The following is a 17,163-nucleotide window of genomic DNA, read 5'->3' on the forward strand; positions in this document are numbered from 1 at the left end:
TGAATCAGTGATCCACATCTTTTGGTCCTGTCCAAATACTTCTGATCTCATTGCTCTCATCAGACAGAGGCTTCGACAGCGATTTCCTACTGTTACTTTTGGCAGATTTTTCTGGTTGTTTGGATTTCATCCCCAGAGACAGGGTTTTGATTTATTTTTCGTATGGGTGCGATATTGGACCCTATGGACTTTATGGATGGATAGAAATCATAGAGTCTTTGGTGATCCACTCTTTTCATCCTTCCTTTTTTTCAAACGATCTCTGCAACAATCATTCTACGATTGTTTTCAGACTCGTTTGATTGATCAGGATGTGTATACAGCCTATACTGAGATCTTTTCTTGAGTAGTAGCTACTTCGCTTTTGAAGCAGCTATGAATGTAATTATTCTATAGAAATAAAGCTTTCTTCTCACAAAAAAAAAAAAAAGTGTGTGTGGAGTGATCATGCTCCTTTATGGCTGCACATTCAGTTTGGTCAGCCCTGGGATGACATGCCCTTGCATTCCATTCGGATGAAACATATCAATAAAGGCTATTTGCAGCATGCACAATTTCAACAATTGATCCGACATGCCATAATTCCTCTTGCAGCCCATGTCCATTATGACAGTAATTTTGCATGGCAACGCCTTGTGGACAGGCTTCAGCATGCCATACATGAATATGGGAGTCATTTTATGCTTGATTGGAGAGCTAAAGTTCAGCATGCTAAAGCGGTGGTTCAGACTTTGACTGTACTTTTTCAGATGCAGCCCCTTTCTTCCCAACAAATGGACACACTCGCTCAGTCAAAAGCTCTTTTGCAAGCTAATGACCGACGCAAATTGGCCAAGTGGCAGGTTCGGGCAAGGATGACTCAATTTTTGGATAAAGGATGCTCTTCTAAATCCTTTTTTCAAGGGTTACATGCTTCCAGGAGAAAGACATCTTGCCTCAAAGTCCGTAAACGGGATGGTGAATGGACTCGGTCTTTCTCAGAGCTTCAACATGAATGCTTTTCTTACTTTCAGAAGCTGTTTGCACCCCCTAATACTACTTCTTTGCAAGAATTACAAGCTCGGGAGACTCTTTTGCATCATGTGCATCCCATTATCAACCCACAGGAAGCTCTCAAACTGGATATGCCTTTCACTGATAAGGAGCTTGATGATGCCTTGTCTCATCTTAGCCCTGGTAAGGCACCGGGGTATGATGGTCTCACAGTGGAGTTTTTCCTACACTTTTGGGAGGATCTTAAAGGTGTCATCCTACAAATGATTAATTACTCTTGGCACACAGGAGTACTCCCCTCCTCATGGAAGCATGGCATAGTTAAACTCATTCCCAAGAGGAAATTGTGTGAGCATCTCATGGATTGGAGGCCCATCACATTGATCCCTGTTGTTTACAAACTCTTTGCTAAAATGCTAGTGCACCGTCTTCATCAAGTGCTTTATGAGGGTTTGCATCCTTTGCAATATGGTTTCGTCCCTCGGAGGCAGATTCATGATAATATTGGCAATGCTCTCATGGCTATTGAATATGCAAAATATTCTGAACAGGATGTTTTTATTATGCAAGTGGACTTTGCCAAAGCTTTTGACACGGTCAACTGGGATTTTATCTCACAAACAATGGCTAAGATGGGCTTCGGGCCAAAAATGGCTAATGTCATCTACTGCTTATATGCTGGCTCTACAGCCCAATGTATCCTTGGAAATCATCTCTCGCAATCTTGGTCCTTGGGTCGTTCGGTTCGACAAGGATGTCCACTCAGTGCCCTGTTATATGCCATTGCTACTCACCCACTTCTCTCATACTTGGATCATCTTACCGCACAAGGTCTTCTCACTGGTCTTCAGATTCCTGGAGCCCCTTCCTTTATCGCTCAGGCTTATGCAGATGATTCTTTTTTTATGCAACATAATTCTCCACAGCAGTTGAAGACTATTATGGACACTCTTTCTTCATATGGCTTGGCTGCTGGCCTGAATGTTAATTTTGATAAATCTAGCCTCATACCTTTGCATTCATATGATTGGCATGCTCTTCTATGGCCTGGGCACATTATGCAGCCCTATGATGTGGTCCGCCATCTTGGTCACCCTATTGGCTGGCACATCACTAGGAAACAACAGCTAAAGTGGATTTTTGACAAGCTTCATGCCAAACTCCATTATTGGAAGCTCTCCACTTGGCCACTCCATGTTAGGCTCCGGATTGTCCAGTCGATTATCATGGCTTATGTTCAATATTATTTGCCTTTGATGCATTGGACTTCTCAAGACATTTCTGTCTTTATGTCTCACGCTATGGAACTGTTATGGAAAACAAAGTCTTCTGCTAAAGCTCTAAGACTTATGAGGATGGCAAAAGTCTGTTCCCCAAGGATGCATGGTGGATTGAATGTGCTGAATATTGCGCACCATGTCTTGGCCAGGAAAATTCCTCTTCTATTCACCTTTTTTCGTCAGAAGCAGCCATGGACTCATATGCTTGCAACCATGTGCACGTCCTTACGTACTACTGCACATGGTGCATGGATCACTGATTTTTGGGAGGTCATTTTGGGCAGATTTGTAGGCTCTATCCCGGGTTGCCCTTTTGCTACTTCACTTATTAGCGATTGGAAACAAGTCCTTTCGCATGCTCATTGGGCCCCTTCCGTTTTGTCTCATGCCAATTCCCTTCAGCAAGAAAGTATTTACTGGAGTGCTGTTTTTGATCCTCCATTGGCCCTCCAAGAGCCGATTCGGGCATATAATCTCAGCAAATTGGGGATCAGGTGTATAAATGACGTTGTTGATGCTACTGGTCAAATGCTTTCCTTCCCTCAAGCCATGGCTTCTTATCCACTAGCCATGCATCACAGGTTTATTTGGGGAAAAATTGCTGAATTGCTGCAGCCTTTTCTTCCCATCCCTCCTTTATCTAACAGGGACCGATTACACGATTGGCAGTTACACCCGGTGGGCTACACCCGGTGGGCTCAAATTCTCTTTCTGACCTAATGGTTAGGACGACATACTCTTTCCTCCAGCCGTCACCATGGATTCACTTACATGCTAATTCTCTTTGGCATATGGCAAAATCACTTGCTTGGTGGCGAAAGAATCTCCGCAATTTATGGAGGAGCAAATTGCCTCTCAAGCAAAAGCTTTTCCTATGGCGTTGTCTTACAGGAACCTTATCCGTGGGGGTCACTCTGGCTCAACGAAGGATTGCATCTGCTTCTTGTCTTTGATGCATGGCCCCTTCTGAAACGGTGCCTCATTTGTTTTGGATGTGCTCCAGTACTAAGACCTTCATATGCAAAATTTCCATGTTGCTTCGCCTTCGTTTCCCTAACTCTCCTTTTGGGAAACATTTTTGGCTTTTTGGCAGACTTCCTACAACCTTGGTCCATTACTCTTTATTTTTGTACTGGGTCAGATATTGGGCTTTTTGGACCATATGGCAGGATCACAACATGAGATATTCAAGGAATCTGTTCTTACAATCTTATGAATATTTCAGACTCTCCCTACGGCAATCTATCTATGATGCTTTCCATCAAGGAGATCTTCCTCAGTCATGCCTGGAAATAGTTTCTCTTTGCTTTTGATTTCCTGTTGAGGCTCTCTGTTTTTTGAGACCCTCATGTAAATCTTGCTGATAATATACCTCTCATGGGTTTACCAAAAAAAAAAAAAAAGTGTGTGTGTGTGGAGTGTGTGAGAGAGTGCGGCCTCTGCTCTCCAGCCTGGATCCACTTACTACATACTGGGCAAGGCTTGACAGATGGTATTTGTTCTACCCACAACAATATGCAGATTTTAGCCCTCATCTCCTCGTAGATTTCTCATTGGGCTTGTCAGCAGATCATGCCCCATTATGGATGAATCTGCACCTTGGTATGCCACTGGATGATTTGCCACCCCTTTCCAGTAGATTATTACATGTTAATCAGGCTTATTTCCGACATCGCTATTTTCAGCAAATGATCAAACTAGCGATTCATCCCTTACCTTTGCATGCCCAGGAGGACATGGATTATGCTTGGGACAGCCTTGTCTCTCGTATACAGAATGCCATTAGGGAGTATGGAAACTGGCATATGACTAAATGGAGGAATGAGGTTAAATGGGCTAAAAGGACAGCACAACAATGGACTGAATTTTCACATTTGAGGCCTCTCTCTGAATCAGAAAATGATTCCCTTTCACATGCTCGGATTAAATTGACTGCTAATGATTAGAGGAAATTGGACAAATGGTAGATTAGAGCAAGAATGAAGCCCCTCATGGATAAGGGCTGCTCATCAAAAGCCTTTTTCCAGGGCCTGCATGCGACTCGAAAGAGAAACTCATGTCTAAGGGTAAGGAAGCTAGATGGCTCTTGGATGCACTCTTTCTCTGATCTCCAAGATGAATGCCAAAATTATTTCCAGAAACTGTTCTATGCTCCTGGTTCCCCATCAAAATCAAATGACTGATGCGAGGACTGAATTCCTCCAATATGTTTCTGAAATAGTGGAAATGGATGATGCTCTTACCTTGGAGAGGCCTTTTACTGATACAGAACTTGATAATGCATTGTTCCACCTCAGCAAATACAAGTCCCCTGGCTGGGATGGCCTTACGATGGAATTTTATATTTCTTTTTGGGATGATTTGAAAGATATCCTCTTGCAAATGATCAATGTTGTGTGGCAAGAAAATCAGTTACCGCACTCTTGGAAGCATGGCATAGTCAAACTTGCGCCCAAAAAACATTTATGTGACCATATGTCAGATTGGAGGCCTATTACTTTGATGCCTGCAGTTTACGAACTCATTGCCAAAATGATTGTGTATAGGCTTCACGGGATACTGAATGCGGGCCTTCATCCTCATCAGTATGGGTTTGTGCCGCGAAGATAAATCCATGACAATATCTCCAATGTATTGACTGCAATTGAATATGCCAAGTACTCGCATCAAGATGTGCTCATATTGCAGGTAGATATTGGTAAGGCATTTGACACTGTTCAATGGGATTTTATCTCTCAAATCATGACAAAGTTGGGCTTTGGTCCAAAGATAGCAAATGCAGTTTACTGGCTTTATTCTGGCTCTACTTCTCAGTGTATTCTTGGGGGTCATCTATCGCGGTCATGGACATTGGGTAGATCAGTTAGTCAGGGATGCCCTCTTAGTGCTCTCTTCTATGCCATTGCAACCCATCCCCTCTTAATGTATCTTGATCATCTTACAAACACAGGACAGATGACTGGTCTTAAAATCCCTGGGGCTGCATCTTTTTTGGCACAAGCATATGCTGATGATTCCTTCTTTATGCCACAGAATTCTCCCCGGGAAGTTCACATGCTTATGACCACTCTATCATTGTATGGATTGGCAGCGGGATTACATATCAATTTTGACAAATCCAAATTGCTTCCCCTGAAACAATGTGACTGGCATTCTATTCTTTGGCGAAGTCAGGTGGTGCAGTCCAAAGATGTAGTCAGACATTTGGGATATCCTATAGGATGGCATATCACCAGGAAGCAGCAATTAAAATGGATCTTCCAAAGACTTCAACATAAACTGGAATACTAGAAAATTTCTACTTGGCCACTTCATGTCAGGCTCAGAATAGTACAATCCATTGTAATGTCCTACTTTCTAAGGTCAAATGGGCTCCTGACAATTGCTCTCGGGGACAAACTCAATGAGGAAAGAAAGTAATCATTGGAGTGCCATCTTTGACATTCCACTAGCTTTATAGGAACCTGTTCGGGCATACAATCTCATGAAATTGGGAATTAGATATATACATGATGTAGTAGATAATCAGGGCTATGTCTTATCTTTTCCTCAGGCCACTGCTTCCTATGCATTGGGAATGCACCATAGGTCGATATGGAAGACAATTGCTGATTTGTTACATCCTTTTCTACCTGTTCCCCCTGTGGCTGACACAGACAGGCTTATGGATTGGCAATTGCAACCCTGTGCTACATGCTCTCATCCTGTTCCTCTACCTGCCTTGACAGATTTGGGAAACATTTCTGGCTATTTGGCAGATTTATGAGGTCTTTGTCTCAATACTCACTATTTCTCTCTTGGGTGAGATATTGGGCTCTTTCGACAATCTGGAGTGAGCATAATTTGGCATACTTGGGTCGGCAGATTCACAAGTCATATGAATCTTTCCGAGCCTCATTGCAGCAATCCTTATATGATGCCTTCCATGAGGGTGATATAGATGCTTCTTGCATAGAGCTTCATGTTTCTGATATTTGGGATACTCTCTATTTTGGAGACTTCCCATCTTGTAAATTTATGAGCATATAAATACAGCACTGGATATTACCAAAAAAAAATGTGTGTGTGTGTGTGAACACTAGCTGGCTCGTTTGTTCGTAAGGTACACTATGCAGCCAGAGGCTTTTTTGAGGTCATCATGGTAGATGAATGCAGGACAAGAAAGGATGCGGACAAATTGGCTTCTCTTTATCAGATTCGCAATGAGGCACGTGTTGCATATTGAAGTAGGCAATTGTAGGAAGTCAGCATGAATGAAGGTGACTCTATGGATGCATACTCCTAGCTTCCTACATCCAGCTTCCTACTTCTAGGACGTGCTCCCTACTCCTAGCTTACTACTTCCAGCTCTAGCTCCCGCACTTCAGCTCCATCGTCAAGCTCAGCTATTGGACGTCCCGCACAACTCCGACGCGACCCCGCGACTTGCTGTCCGTACGATTTCCATACAGCCATACGGATTTCCATACGGCGGGTCAGCTCGTCCATATAGTTTGTATGGATTTTCCGTACTGCCAATGTGACTTCACCAGGAGGACGAGGCTGCATGTTATCAACCTTGACGTAGCTAATTAAGCAGGTTGAAAAGACTAACTAGCTTGCAATAGCTCACGCAATTGGAAAGGCAATGAGCAGGAGCAATGGAGCGTAGGCAGCTGCAAATGGTTTCGAGGGAAAAAGGGCAGCTGCAAATGATGCGGCAGAGAGGGTAAAGGTAATAGAGAGATGGTGCGGCAAAGAGGGTAAAGGTAACAGAGAATCCTAGTTATGGCGGAGTCATGAGGTTTGGGTGCGGATTTTGATGACATGAGCAGCAGCAATAGACGGCATCAGATGGCACAACAATTGAGGCTGTTTGGTACGGATAGTTGAGCTGGCTGTACGTGCAGCAGAGCAGGTTGTTCGGACAGTACGGCAGAAGTGTGCGGGCAGGCAGGTACCGCAGATCAACAGGCTGGTATGGGTAGGCGGGCACTCTGGTACGGCGCACGAGTCCGTACAGTTTGTACGGTTGGCTGTAAGGTTGATTAGCTGCTAAAGGAGCAGCCGATGGCGAGGCATAGGTTTGGGATGAAGGGGTAGATGATGGCGACACATTCCAGGCTGATGGTCGATGTAGATCACCTCCTCCAAAAGCTCCAAACAATGGTGAGGGTTGGTAGGGAGCTCTACCTTTGAGGAGAGGTAGAGTGAGAAGAAGGGGAAAGTGGAAACGAGGCTCTGATACCACATGAAGGCACATGGTGGAGAAGGGAAAGAGAAAGGGTAGGCTAAGGAGAGAGATAGTGATACTCAAAGAGAGACATAATGAACTGGAAATGAAATGACTAAGCAATGAGCAAAATGAGAGTACTCACATGTAGACCAAAGAGCGTACCTTGATGCTTGATTGATTTGACACTAGACAAGTACAGCTCTTATATAGAGCACACATACACATATGAACACCAATGCATATGGGATAACTCCCAATGTGACACGTGGCATCCATAGGACATACTAGACTAGAACTCACAGTAGAACACACCAAACTGACTCAACTTGGCTTCATATTCTAACACTTTAGACCCTTACTGCTTTTAGGATAGCCTCAGATTTATCTTACCTCGCAAACAGGATCCCAAAATACATGGCACAAATCCAACCTTTTTTGGATCAATGATGAGGACTCTTCTTATTGGGGTTCACATTTTGGCTTTACTTGTATCCAGAGAGGTTTCTCTGCTAGGTAATCGGGATGTCAGATTGGCATTGACATTTCTCTTACACAATAGTTTGCTCGTATGTTAGAAAGTATCATGAGGAAACTCATCTTTTGGAGTTTACTAGGCTAGGTCTTGCCTCTAGAGTTGTAGGCAATTAACTAAGATTCATTGACCATTGCCTGCTTTGTTTGTTTTGTTGGCACGTCACTCTAGAGACCGCATTGCGCAGGTTGAGAGGCTTATCAAAAAATTTGAAAGTAGACTTGATGGGTCCATAAATACCAGAGCAAAGTGCCTTGGGAGACTTTGATTCTTGTGACCTAGGAGGGAGGGTTTAAGATCATTGATCCAGTCTCTTAGTGTAGGTCTTTTCTTTAAGCTCGTGGTTAGGGGATTCATGCCATTTCAGGAGTCATGGAGTGATTTCTGTAGGAGTAAAGATCCACCTAGTGCTGTCCAACCTGAGGGGATTGCTCCCTTAGGTTGTGAGCAGTTGGATAGCACTAGGTGGATCTTTACTCATACAGATATCTAGATGTCTTCTTCACCACTTATGGATGCTTTTGTTAGAGGTTGGCACATTTTCGGAAGTCTGTTGATTCTCCCCATATTGTAGGATGAGATTGATAAGCACTCAGTCATCTAGAATTTGGATGACCATAGTAGACCTCTTGGTGCTTCTGGTTTCATGCAGTGCTCCAAATGGGAGAAAGGTCCCAGTTCTTTTGTGGAAGCTTGGAGGGCTTCTAAGGACCTCCGTAAGAACACATAACTCTATATGGTTACTCACCTTAGAGGGAGTGGTAGAAGAATTTCTCAAATAGATGCAGCTATCTCTTTGGATTGGGCTACTAGAGATGGGGGATAGCATAGATTCGTTAGGTGGATGGGGGCTTTTTTCGGCACCGGTGTTCATTTGTAGGTCATTGGGCATGTGGGGCAGAGGTGGAGATATCATGGTTTTCACGGTGCAGTCACAGGCAGATTGGTTGGATCTTTAGATGAGGATGTAATTTTGGGTACACACCTTGAGTGATTCAAAGTCATGGTCCATGTGGAGCAATGCTTTTGTGCTACTGGATAATACATTGACCCTTTCCCCTTCGCTTCCTGCCATTCAACCCTTAGCAAAAGGACAGAAACCTCCAATTGATGGATGGCAAAGTCCAAGAAAAGTTATTTCTGTTTGACGACCTCCACCCCCTTGCACTTGGAATGGCATCTCCCAATGGAAACTCTCCCGGAGAAATTGGGATCACATGGGCTGCAGTGACAGCTAGCAGAACCCTCTTCCCTGAAGAAGAGGTTGTTGCTTTGCTGTCCACTCCTCAGGCGGATGTTTCTTCTCAGGGAAGAGGCTGTTGGGGTAAAGGCACATTGCCACCCTTTTATTAAAGATATGACACCTATGACTGTCTTAAGACAGTCATAGGGTGAAAAACCTAATCCTAATAAAACCTATGAGTTTGTGGTGTGGCTCAACACTTCACACCCACATCTTTTGTGTCTCCCCTTCTCTCACTCTCTCTCCGCTCTCCACTCCCCCCATTCTTTCCCTCTCAACTGGTATCAGAGCCTTCACCTCTCCCTCTCCCTCTCCACTCCGCTCTACCCCTCCCTATCCCCTCGGGCCTCGTGCCCTCAGCAGCGGCAGCAGCGAGCTCTGCAGCGCGGGCAGAGCAAGGCGGTGGGCAGCGCGCAGTCAGCGCGGGCAGCGAGGGCAGAGCAAGGCGGCGCGCAGGCGCGCGCGCAGGCAGAGCAGGGCAGCCTTAGCCGCAGCAGCAGCTAGCTGCTGCTAGCTGCGTGTGCGCAGCCAGGTTGCGCACCGTACAGTCGTCGTACGGTGTGGTACGGACGTTCGTACCGCCGTACGGACACCGTACAGGCGGCCGTACCGTACGGATGCCGCCGTACGGTCGCTGCATCAGGGAAGGTGCATTTCGAATTTTTGTTTTGGGATTTGTACCCTGCACAGGTACAGTAGGTACAGCAAGTACAACCGGTACAACAGGTACAGCAAGTACAGCAGGTACAACAGGTTTTTTTTTTGGGGAAGAAGAAAAAGAGAGAGCACTCTGCTCTACATTCCCGCTTGTTCAGTTCTCACAACTGTGTGTTGAAGGTACAGCAAGTACCCTCGTGTCCCTCGTGCTTGAGGTGACTAGTACCACAGTGTGTGGTGGTTGCACAGTTATCTTGTTTCGGGAAGGTCAAATGCCTTGATTTTGCAGAGGGCTTTTATGCTTTTGCTGAGTGCAAATCTCAGCTTTTGGGTGACAATTTCATAGGGCTCTTTCCTGGAAGTGTATGCAGTGTATGCCTTGAGGCAGTGTGGAGCCAGGGTGCCCACATTGGTCTTGTTTCCGCAGTGTATTCAGTGACATTTCTTGCAGGTCACATTCTGTGTACGACACTTTGAAAATCTCAGTTGAGCCACGCTTGGCCAGGGCGCATCGAGTTTACTCGATCCCTAACTGTCCATCGTTGACAGTGCTCAAAAGATTTCCTCTTCAGTGTACGTACTTTGGGATCTGTGTTGTTACTGTGTACACAGGGCCGTGTATGCATCACATTGTCAGGTGAAAGTACCAGGAGAGCGCTGTATTTTTTTTTATGCTACCTCAGTGTTGAGGTGTTTTTCACTTGGTACAGGTGTCAAATCAAGGGGCTTTTGCCCAGATTTTGCTTGTGAGCACTTGAGTTACTGTTTGAGACCTTCAGATGCCTTTTATCCCCTTGGCAGAAGGGTGATTGCTTGGGATTTGTCCCATTCTTGTGACAGGCTGAAGTGTCTGGAGCCTCTTTTCAGTGAACAAAACAGTGTATGACAAGTGGTTTATGCATATAAAATCAGTGCAATACCTCATCTGAGGTGGGAGAAGTGTCCAGGACAGCAGTGTTTTGTGCTTCGTCAGCTGATGATGCACTGATAAAGCACTTGTGGAACAGCTGCAGCATTCTGAAATTACTGTTTTATGCCTATTTGAGCACGGTACAGTGTGTCAGAAGGTACAGTAACTGGAGGGAAAATTTTTCTGTTTTGCTGCATATTTTCTTGACAGTAAAAACAGCACTATTGTGAGTGCTCCTGGCTCTTGATAGAGCAGGTTTTTCTGAGAAATCAGATTTTTATTTAGTCATTTTTTGACTTACAGGGAGTCAGGTACTTTCCTTATGTGATATGGCATCAGGGGGAAGTGAATCATCAATTTTGAACATAAAGAAATTGGAAGGGGCACACAATTATGCATTATGGGCAGAACAGTGTTTGAATGTACTTCTGCTAAAGAAGATTTCTAAGCCCATAAGGGTGAAGGGTGTCAAGCCATCTGGGATGTCAGATGATGAGTGGGAGGAGCTAGATTTGTCCGCTAGGGCTGCTATCATGCTTACTCTCAGTGATTCTCTTGTGTTCAATGTTCAGGCTGAAAAGACCTCTTATGGCCTGTGGCAGAGGCTAGCAGAGTTGTATGCCCAAAAGAGTTCAGCCAGTAAGGTTTATTGGTTGAAGAAGCTGGTTGATCTTCGCATGAAGGAAGGTACAGCTATGACCTCACACTTGAGTGAGTTCAATGCCATCTTTACACAGCTGATTGCACAAGGGTTGAACCTTGATGAGGAGTTCAAGGCTACCTTCTTGTTGTGTACCCTCCCTGAGAGTTGGGACACTTTCAAGACCACCGTGTCTAATTCAAATGTCACTCTTATGTATGCTGATGTAGAGAGCTCTCTCCTTATGGAGGAGATGAGCATGAAGAATAATGCAGGCAGCAAATCTTCAAATGCTTTGCAGGTACAGGAAAGAGGCAGGACTCAGCAGAAGGGGAGATCTGTCGGCAAGTCCAAATCCCGCAGTCAGTCCCGTGGCAAAAAGGATATTGAATGCTTTTACTGTGGCAAGAAGGGACATGTGAAGTCTAAGTGCTTCAAGTTTATACGGGATCAGAAAGCCAAGAAGGCTGATGCAAAGGATGTAGGCAGTGGAAGCAAAGGCAAAGGCAAGGCCAAGGCAGATGACTTGGATGCAGTGAATGTTGCAGCAGAGGACAATGAAAGTGACAGACATGATGTTTTATGCTCTTCTGCTGTAATTGCACATACATTGGTTATTGATGGCCATGACATGCACACCTGGCTCTTGGATTCAGGTGCTTCTTTTCATGTTACTCCTCATAGGGAGTGGTTTACTTCCTATACAAGTACTCATGGAGTTGTTCACCTTGGGAACAACTATGCATGTCAGATTGCAGGGATTGGCAGTATACAGATAGTATTCCCTGATGGACGCATATTTATGCTTGATGGTGTTCGCCATGTGCCGCAAATCAAGAAAAATATGATTAGCACTGGCTTGCTGGATGACAGTGGTTACCACACCACATTTGGGGATTCCAAATGGGTGATTACTGATGGCCAGGTTGTAGTGGCTGAGGGTTATAAGAGTGATACCTTGTACCCTCTTTATGTTTCCAGTGTAGGTAATCATGTTGTTGCCATAACCGAGCTGCCAAAGGTTTCATTGTGGCATAGCCGGTTGGGACACATGTCCGTTAAAGGAATGCAAGAACTGTCACGTTTGGGTTATCTGCCGTCTCTTTCATTTTCAGATTTGCCTACTTGTGATCATTGCATATTTGGCAAGCATTCTATGACTCCTCATAAGAGGAGAACTCCCCAAAATAGAGCACCGCTTGATCTAGTGCACACTGATTTGTGTGAGATGCCACAACTATCACTAGGGGGTGCAAAGTATTTCATTACTTTTATTGATGATGCCACACGCAAGGTGTGGGTCTATTTCTTGAAGCATGCCCTCTCAGTGCTTTACTGTATGCCATTGCTACTCATCCTATGCTGCAATATATTGATTATCTTGTGGCTACAAGATCACTTCATGGCTTGGAATTGGATGCTAATCGCAGCATGGTTGCTGAAGCTTATGCTAATAATTCTTTCTTTACCCCCAAAGAATACGCCGCATGATCTTGGTGCCTTAATGCAGGCCCTCTCTGTTTATGGTTTGGCAGCTGGTCTTAATGTTAATTTTTAGAAGTCTAAGCTGCTCCCTTTGCATTCCAAAGACTGGGATAGTCTATTATGGCCTGGGGATATCATTCCACCCACTCAGTTTGTTCGTCATCTTGGTTACCCTTTGGGGTGGGAACTCACTTGCTGACAACAAACTGATTGGGTTTTGGCTAAGCTTCAGAAAAAAACTTGAGTATTGGAAACTGGCAACCTGGCCTTTGCACGTTCATCTTCGAATAGTGCAGTCCATCCTTGTGGCATATATTCAATTTTACTTGCCATTGATCATGTTCACTAAGGCAGATCTTACATCTTTCATGTCTGTCTTTATGGAAATCTTCTAGCGATCCAAACATTGCAGAAAAAGTCTTAGGCTACTTTCGATGCATCACATTTGGTCTCCCAAGATGCATGGTGGATTGAACATCACGGATATTCATGTGCATATTCTTGCCCACAGGGGAAAATGTTGCTGCAATTTCCGCAAGGTGATCAGCCTTGGGCTCTTATGATTAGGACTCTGGTCACTCGTATCAGTATTTCTGCATTTGGTCATTGGCAACTCGATCAATGGGATTTCTTTTTTGGCTGCACTGATGGCACTTTGCTTGGCTGCCCTTTTGCCTCCCGCTTGCTTCTTGATTGGAAGCATGTTCTTTCTTATCTGGAATGGAGTGGACGGCAATCTTTGCTTGGGAATTCTTTGAGAGTTGAAAGCATTCACTGGTTGAAAGTCTTTCAGCCTCCCTTGGCTTTACAAGAACCTCGACGTTTCTACTTTGTCTCGTTTAAAGGCATCACCTCGGTTGCTGATGTTATAGATGATGCTGGTACTGTGCTCCCCTTTTCTCTAGCAGCCACTACATATGGATTGGGCTCTCATTATTGTCCTTTGTGGCAACAAATTACTTCTATGCTTTCGCCTTTTGTTCCGATTCCTCCTTTGGAACTCCAGGAGCGGCTGGAAGATTTGACTTTGACTTCTCCAGGGTCCTCTTCTCGTCCTTTGAGGCTATCTCAAATTACTGTACCTGCATTGTATAAAATCCTTTTACCTCAACCTTGGGTTTCAAAGAGAGGCGATTCTGTTTGGTGAATGCATCACCCAGCCAAGTGGTGGAGGAAAAGATTACAGCAACTTTGGACCTATAAAGTACCGCTTCGGCAACAGGTTTTCTTTTGGCGAGTTCTTTTGGGAGTGTTTCCATCTGGACAGCTATTAGCTCATCAACACATTGCTCTTGCACTTCGCCACAGATGTTCTGCTTCTTCAAAGACTGTGCCTCACTTGTTTTGGCATTGTCCGTGCTCTCGTGAGTTTTTTTATCTGCTTCGACAGCACCTGCGAGTGAGATTCCCATCTGTTCCGTTTGGGAAGTTATTCTGGCTATTTGGGTTTCATCCATCTAGACCGGAGTTTCATATTTTCTTCGTTTGGGTCCGCCACTGGGCACTATGGACTTTATGGACATATAGGAATTGTAAAGTCTTTGGTGATCCTACTTTCTCTCTGTTTGGCTTTTTTAGGCGTTCTATGCAGCAATCTTTCTTTGATTGCTTGCAGACCCGCTGCATAGATCATGAGGTCTTTTTGACATATACTGAAATTTTCAGTTCATGTAATTGTAAAAAGTGTGTGTATTACTCTCAGTACTTGGCATATATGCAAGCTGTCTCAAGATGTGATTGCTCTCCTTCTTGGAGACAACTTCTGCTAATATAATTATCTAGATTTCACAAAAAAAAAAGAAGCGCGCGCGTGTGTGTGTGTGAGAGAGAGAGAGAGAGAGAGAGAGTTGATTTGATTATAATAAAGTCCGCATAAGACCGTTTAGGATCTATGGGACGAGTGATCCCTTACATCCAGTGATAGAAAATATTACAAACTTGTTATATATTGAGCTTGTTGGGCTAGATTGTGTGCTAGACCCAATACCGTGTGCAAAGTTCCAAAAAGTAACTTCCTAGCTTTTTGGTTTGCTGCTCCAACAGATTTTTTAGATCTCTGTTGTAGAAAGAGAGCTATTATAGTAATTCTCTATGATTTTAAGGAGAAGGGATGTATTCTCATGCTCATGAAAAAGTCAAGATATACACAAGACCCCTACCTTGCATACATATTTTTCATGTTTTCTTTGCTTTTACAAGGGAAAAGCAAACAGAAGCGGTATTTTTAAATGTACATAATTTTATTTATTTTGCAAATTTGTGATCCGGTTGATGATAGAAAAGCGCACAACGTGGAGTAGCCAACGGAATCTCTATGTCGTTCATGTCTCTTTTCAAAGCTGTTGGACCTGCATGTGCAGGATTATTGTAAGTTTCCATACTTATATGAGAAACCAATTCAAGATGATTAACCTATTGTAGAAAGGCATCTTCTTCAGATTTTCAATTAAGGAAATAGGTTCTCATTTGATCTTGCTCTTGGCTTGTTTTAGAATCATAGTAGGATATGGTCAACATTATTATAGCAGGTTCATTTATTTGTTTTTCAGTCCTATCACCTATGTTTTTGTACTTGCAAATGCAAATGCATATGCATGTGATGCACGCAAGTACATGGAGAGAGAGAGAGAGAGAGAGAGAGAGAGAGAGAGATTTACATCTTTGAGAGGCCTCGCGGGCCTACGAGACAATGAAACCAAGGGTAACTCATACAAGCCATTGTGGGGTGAGGCAAAGGGCTCGCTAGGCCCTTGCTGAGTGCTATGCTAAAAAGCTCAAAAATTCAAAACTCAAAACTGGCAATGTGTCCTCTGTGTGTGTGTGTGTGTGTGTGTGTGTGAATGCTGGAATTCCCCTTACGTTTCCTTTGGCTGCTGCCAAATTTGGCCTTGGAATGCATTATCGTCCACTTTGGCATAAGATTACTTTGTCTCATAGACCTGTGAGGTCTTCCGTAGACATTAATAGATCCTCCATTGCATCTACAGGATCGTCTTCAAGGCTGGACACTTTCTTCTGTGGGCTTTTCAGACTGTCCTCTGCAGTTTGCACATATTACTGTCTCTTCTCTATATAAAGTTCTACTTTCTCCGCCATTTATCTCACAAAAGGCAAGTCAGCTTTGGCATCTTAATCGTCCTATGAAATGGTGGCGGAAACGTTTGAGACAGATTTGGCATTCTAAGATTCCTCTCCGTTAGGTTTTCTAGTGGAGAGCTTTGTTGGTTGTTCTTCCTCATGGACAGCTCTTGGCATATTGCTTCCTCTATTTGTCGCAGATGTCTGGGTCCGAGAGAGACTGTGCCTCATCTCTTTTGGCATTGTCCTTCCTCTCGTGCTTTCTTGGACTTCCTTGGGCAGATTTTGAGAGCGCGGTTTCCTCAGATTGCTTTTGGCAAGTTCTTATGGCTTTTTGGTGTACATCCATCCAGACATTAGTTTGATTTCTTGGTTCGGTACTGGGCACTCTGGACTTTCCGAAAGGATCATAATCATAGAGTCTTTGGTGATCCTGTTTTTTCCACTTTCTCTTTCTTCAGACACTCTTTGCAGCAATCGCTTTTTGATTGCTTGCAATTTCGTTCTTTGATCATGATGTATATTTGTCCTACACTGAGATTTTCTCTTGATGTATTATAGCTCTTCCTTTCTGGGATAGCTTTTTTTTGTAATATAAGGACTCAGATTCTCCCAAAAAAAAAAAAAGTGTGTGCGTGTGAGCTCGTTATTGGCACTTTGGACTTTATGGACAGACTGCAATTGTAAAGTCTTTAGTGATCCGAAATTTTCTTTATTTGCTTTTTTAAAGCGTTCTCTGCAGTAATCTTTCTTTGATTGCTTGCAGACTCGCTAGATAGATTAGGATGTATATTTGGCTTATACCGAGATCTTCAGTTGATGTATTTTCTAGTGCCTCTTTTCTGAGGTATATGTGTGTGTGTGTGAGAGAGAGAGAGAGAGAGAGAGAGAGAGAGATGTATTACTGTCTTCGGGAGGCCTCACGGGCTTATGAGACCAAGCACAATCATATAGTTAACTCATACAAGCCACTGTGAGCTGAAGAAAAGAGCTTACTAAGGCCCTTTTTGGCTAAACTAAACTCAAAATAAAAAAGTCAAAACTAGTACTCAATGTAAGACATTACAAAGATATGGTGTTGTAGGCATAAATTCAATCCTATGGTTGACCAGTAGTACTTGGGTACTATA

At 43.8% G+C, this 17,163-nt stretch overlaps 1 protein-coding gene across 3 annotated transcripts in view; it reads left to right on the plus strand.

Annotated features, from left to right (window-relative positions):
- LOC147896453 (protein ZINC INDUCED FACILITATOR-LIKE 1-like) overlaps positions 1-17,163 on the plus strand; it is a 172,232-nt gene that overhangs the window by 136,201 nt on the left and 18,868 nt on the right. For all 3 annotated transcript variants that reach the window (XM_087382066.1, XM_087382067.1, XM_087382065.1), the window contains one exon: positions 15,234-15,322. In XM_087382066.1, the coding sequence (XP_087238192.1) occupies positions 15,234-15,322 (89 nt within the window). The remainder of the gene's footprint in view (positions 1-15,233; positions 15,323-17,163) is intronic.

This window comes from Dipteris shenzhenensis, chromosome 11 (genome assembly GCF_047967505.1).
Source record: "Dipteris shenzhenensis isolate YYH24624 ecotype China chromosome 11, Dip_SZ_1.0, whole genome shotgun sequence".
In the NCBI taxonomy this organism is placed as follows: Eukaryota; Viridiplantae; Streptophyta; class Polypodiopsida; order Gleicheniales; family Dipteridaceae; genus Dipteris; species Dipteris shenzhenensis.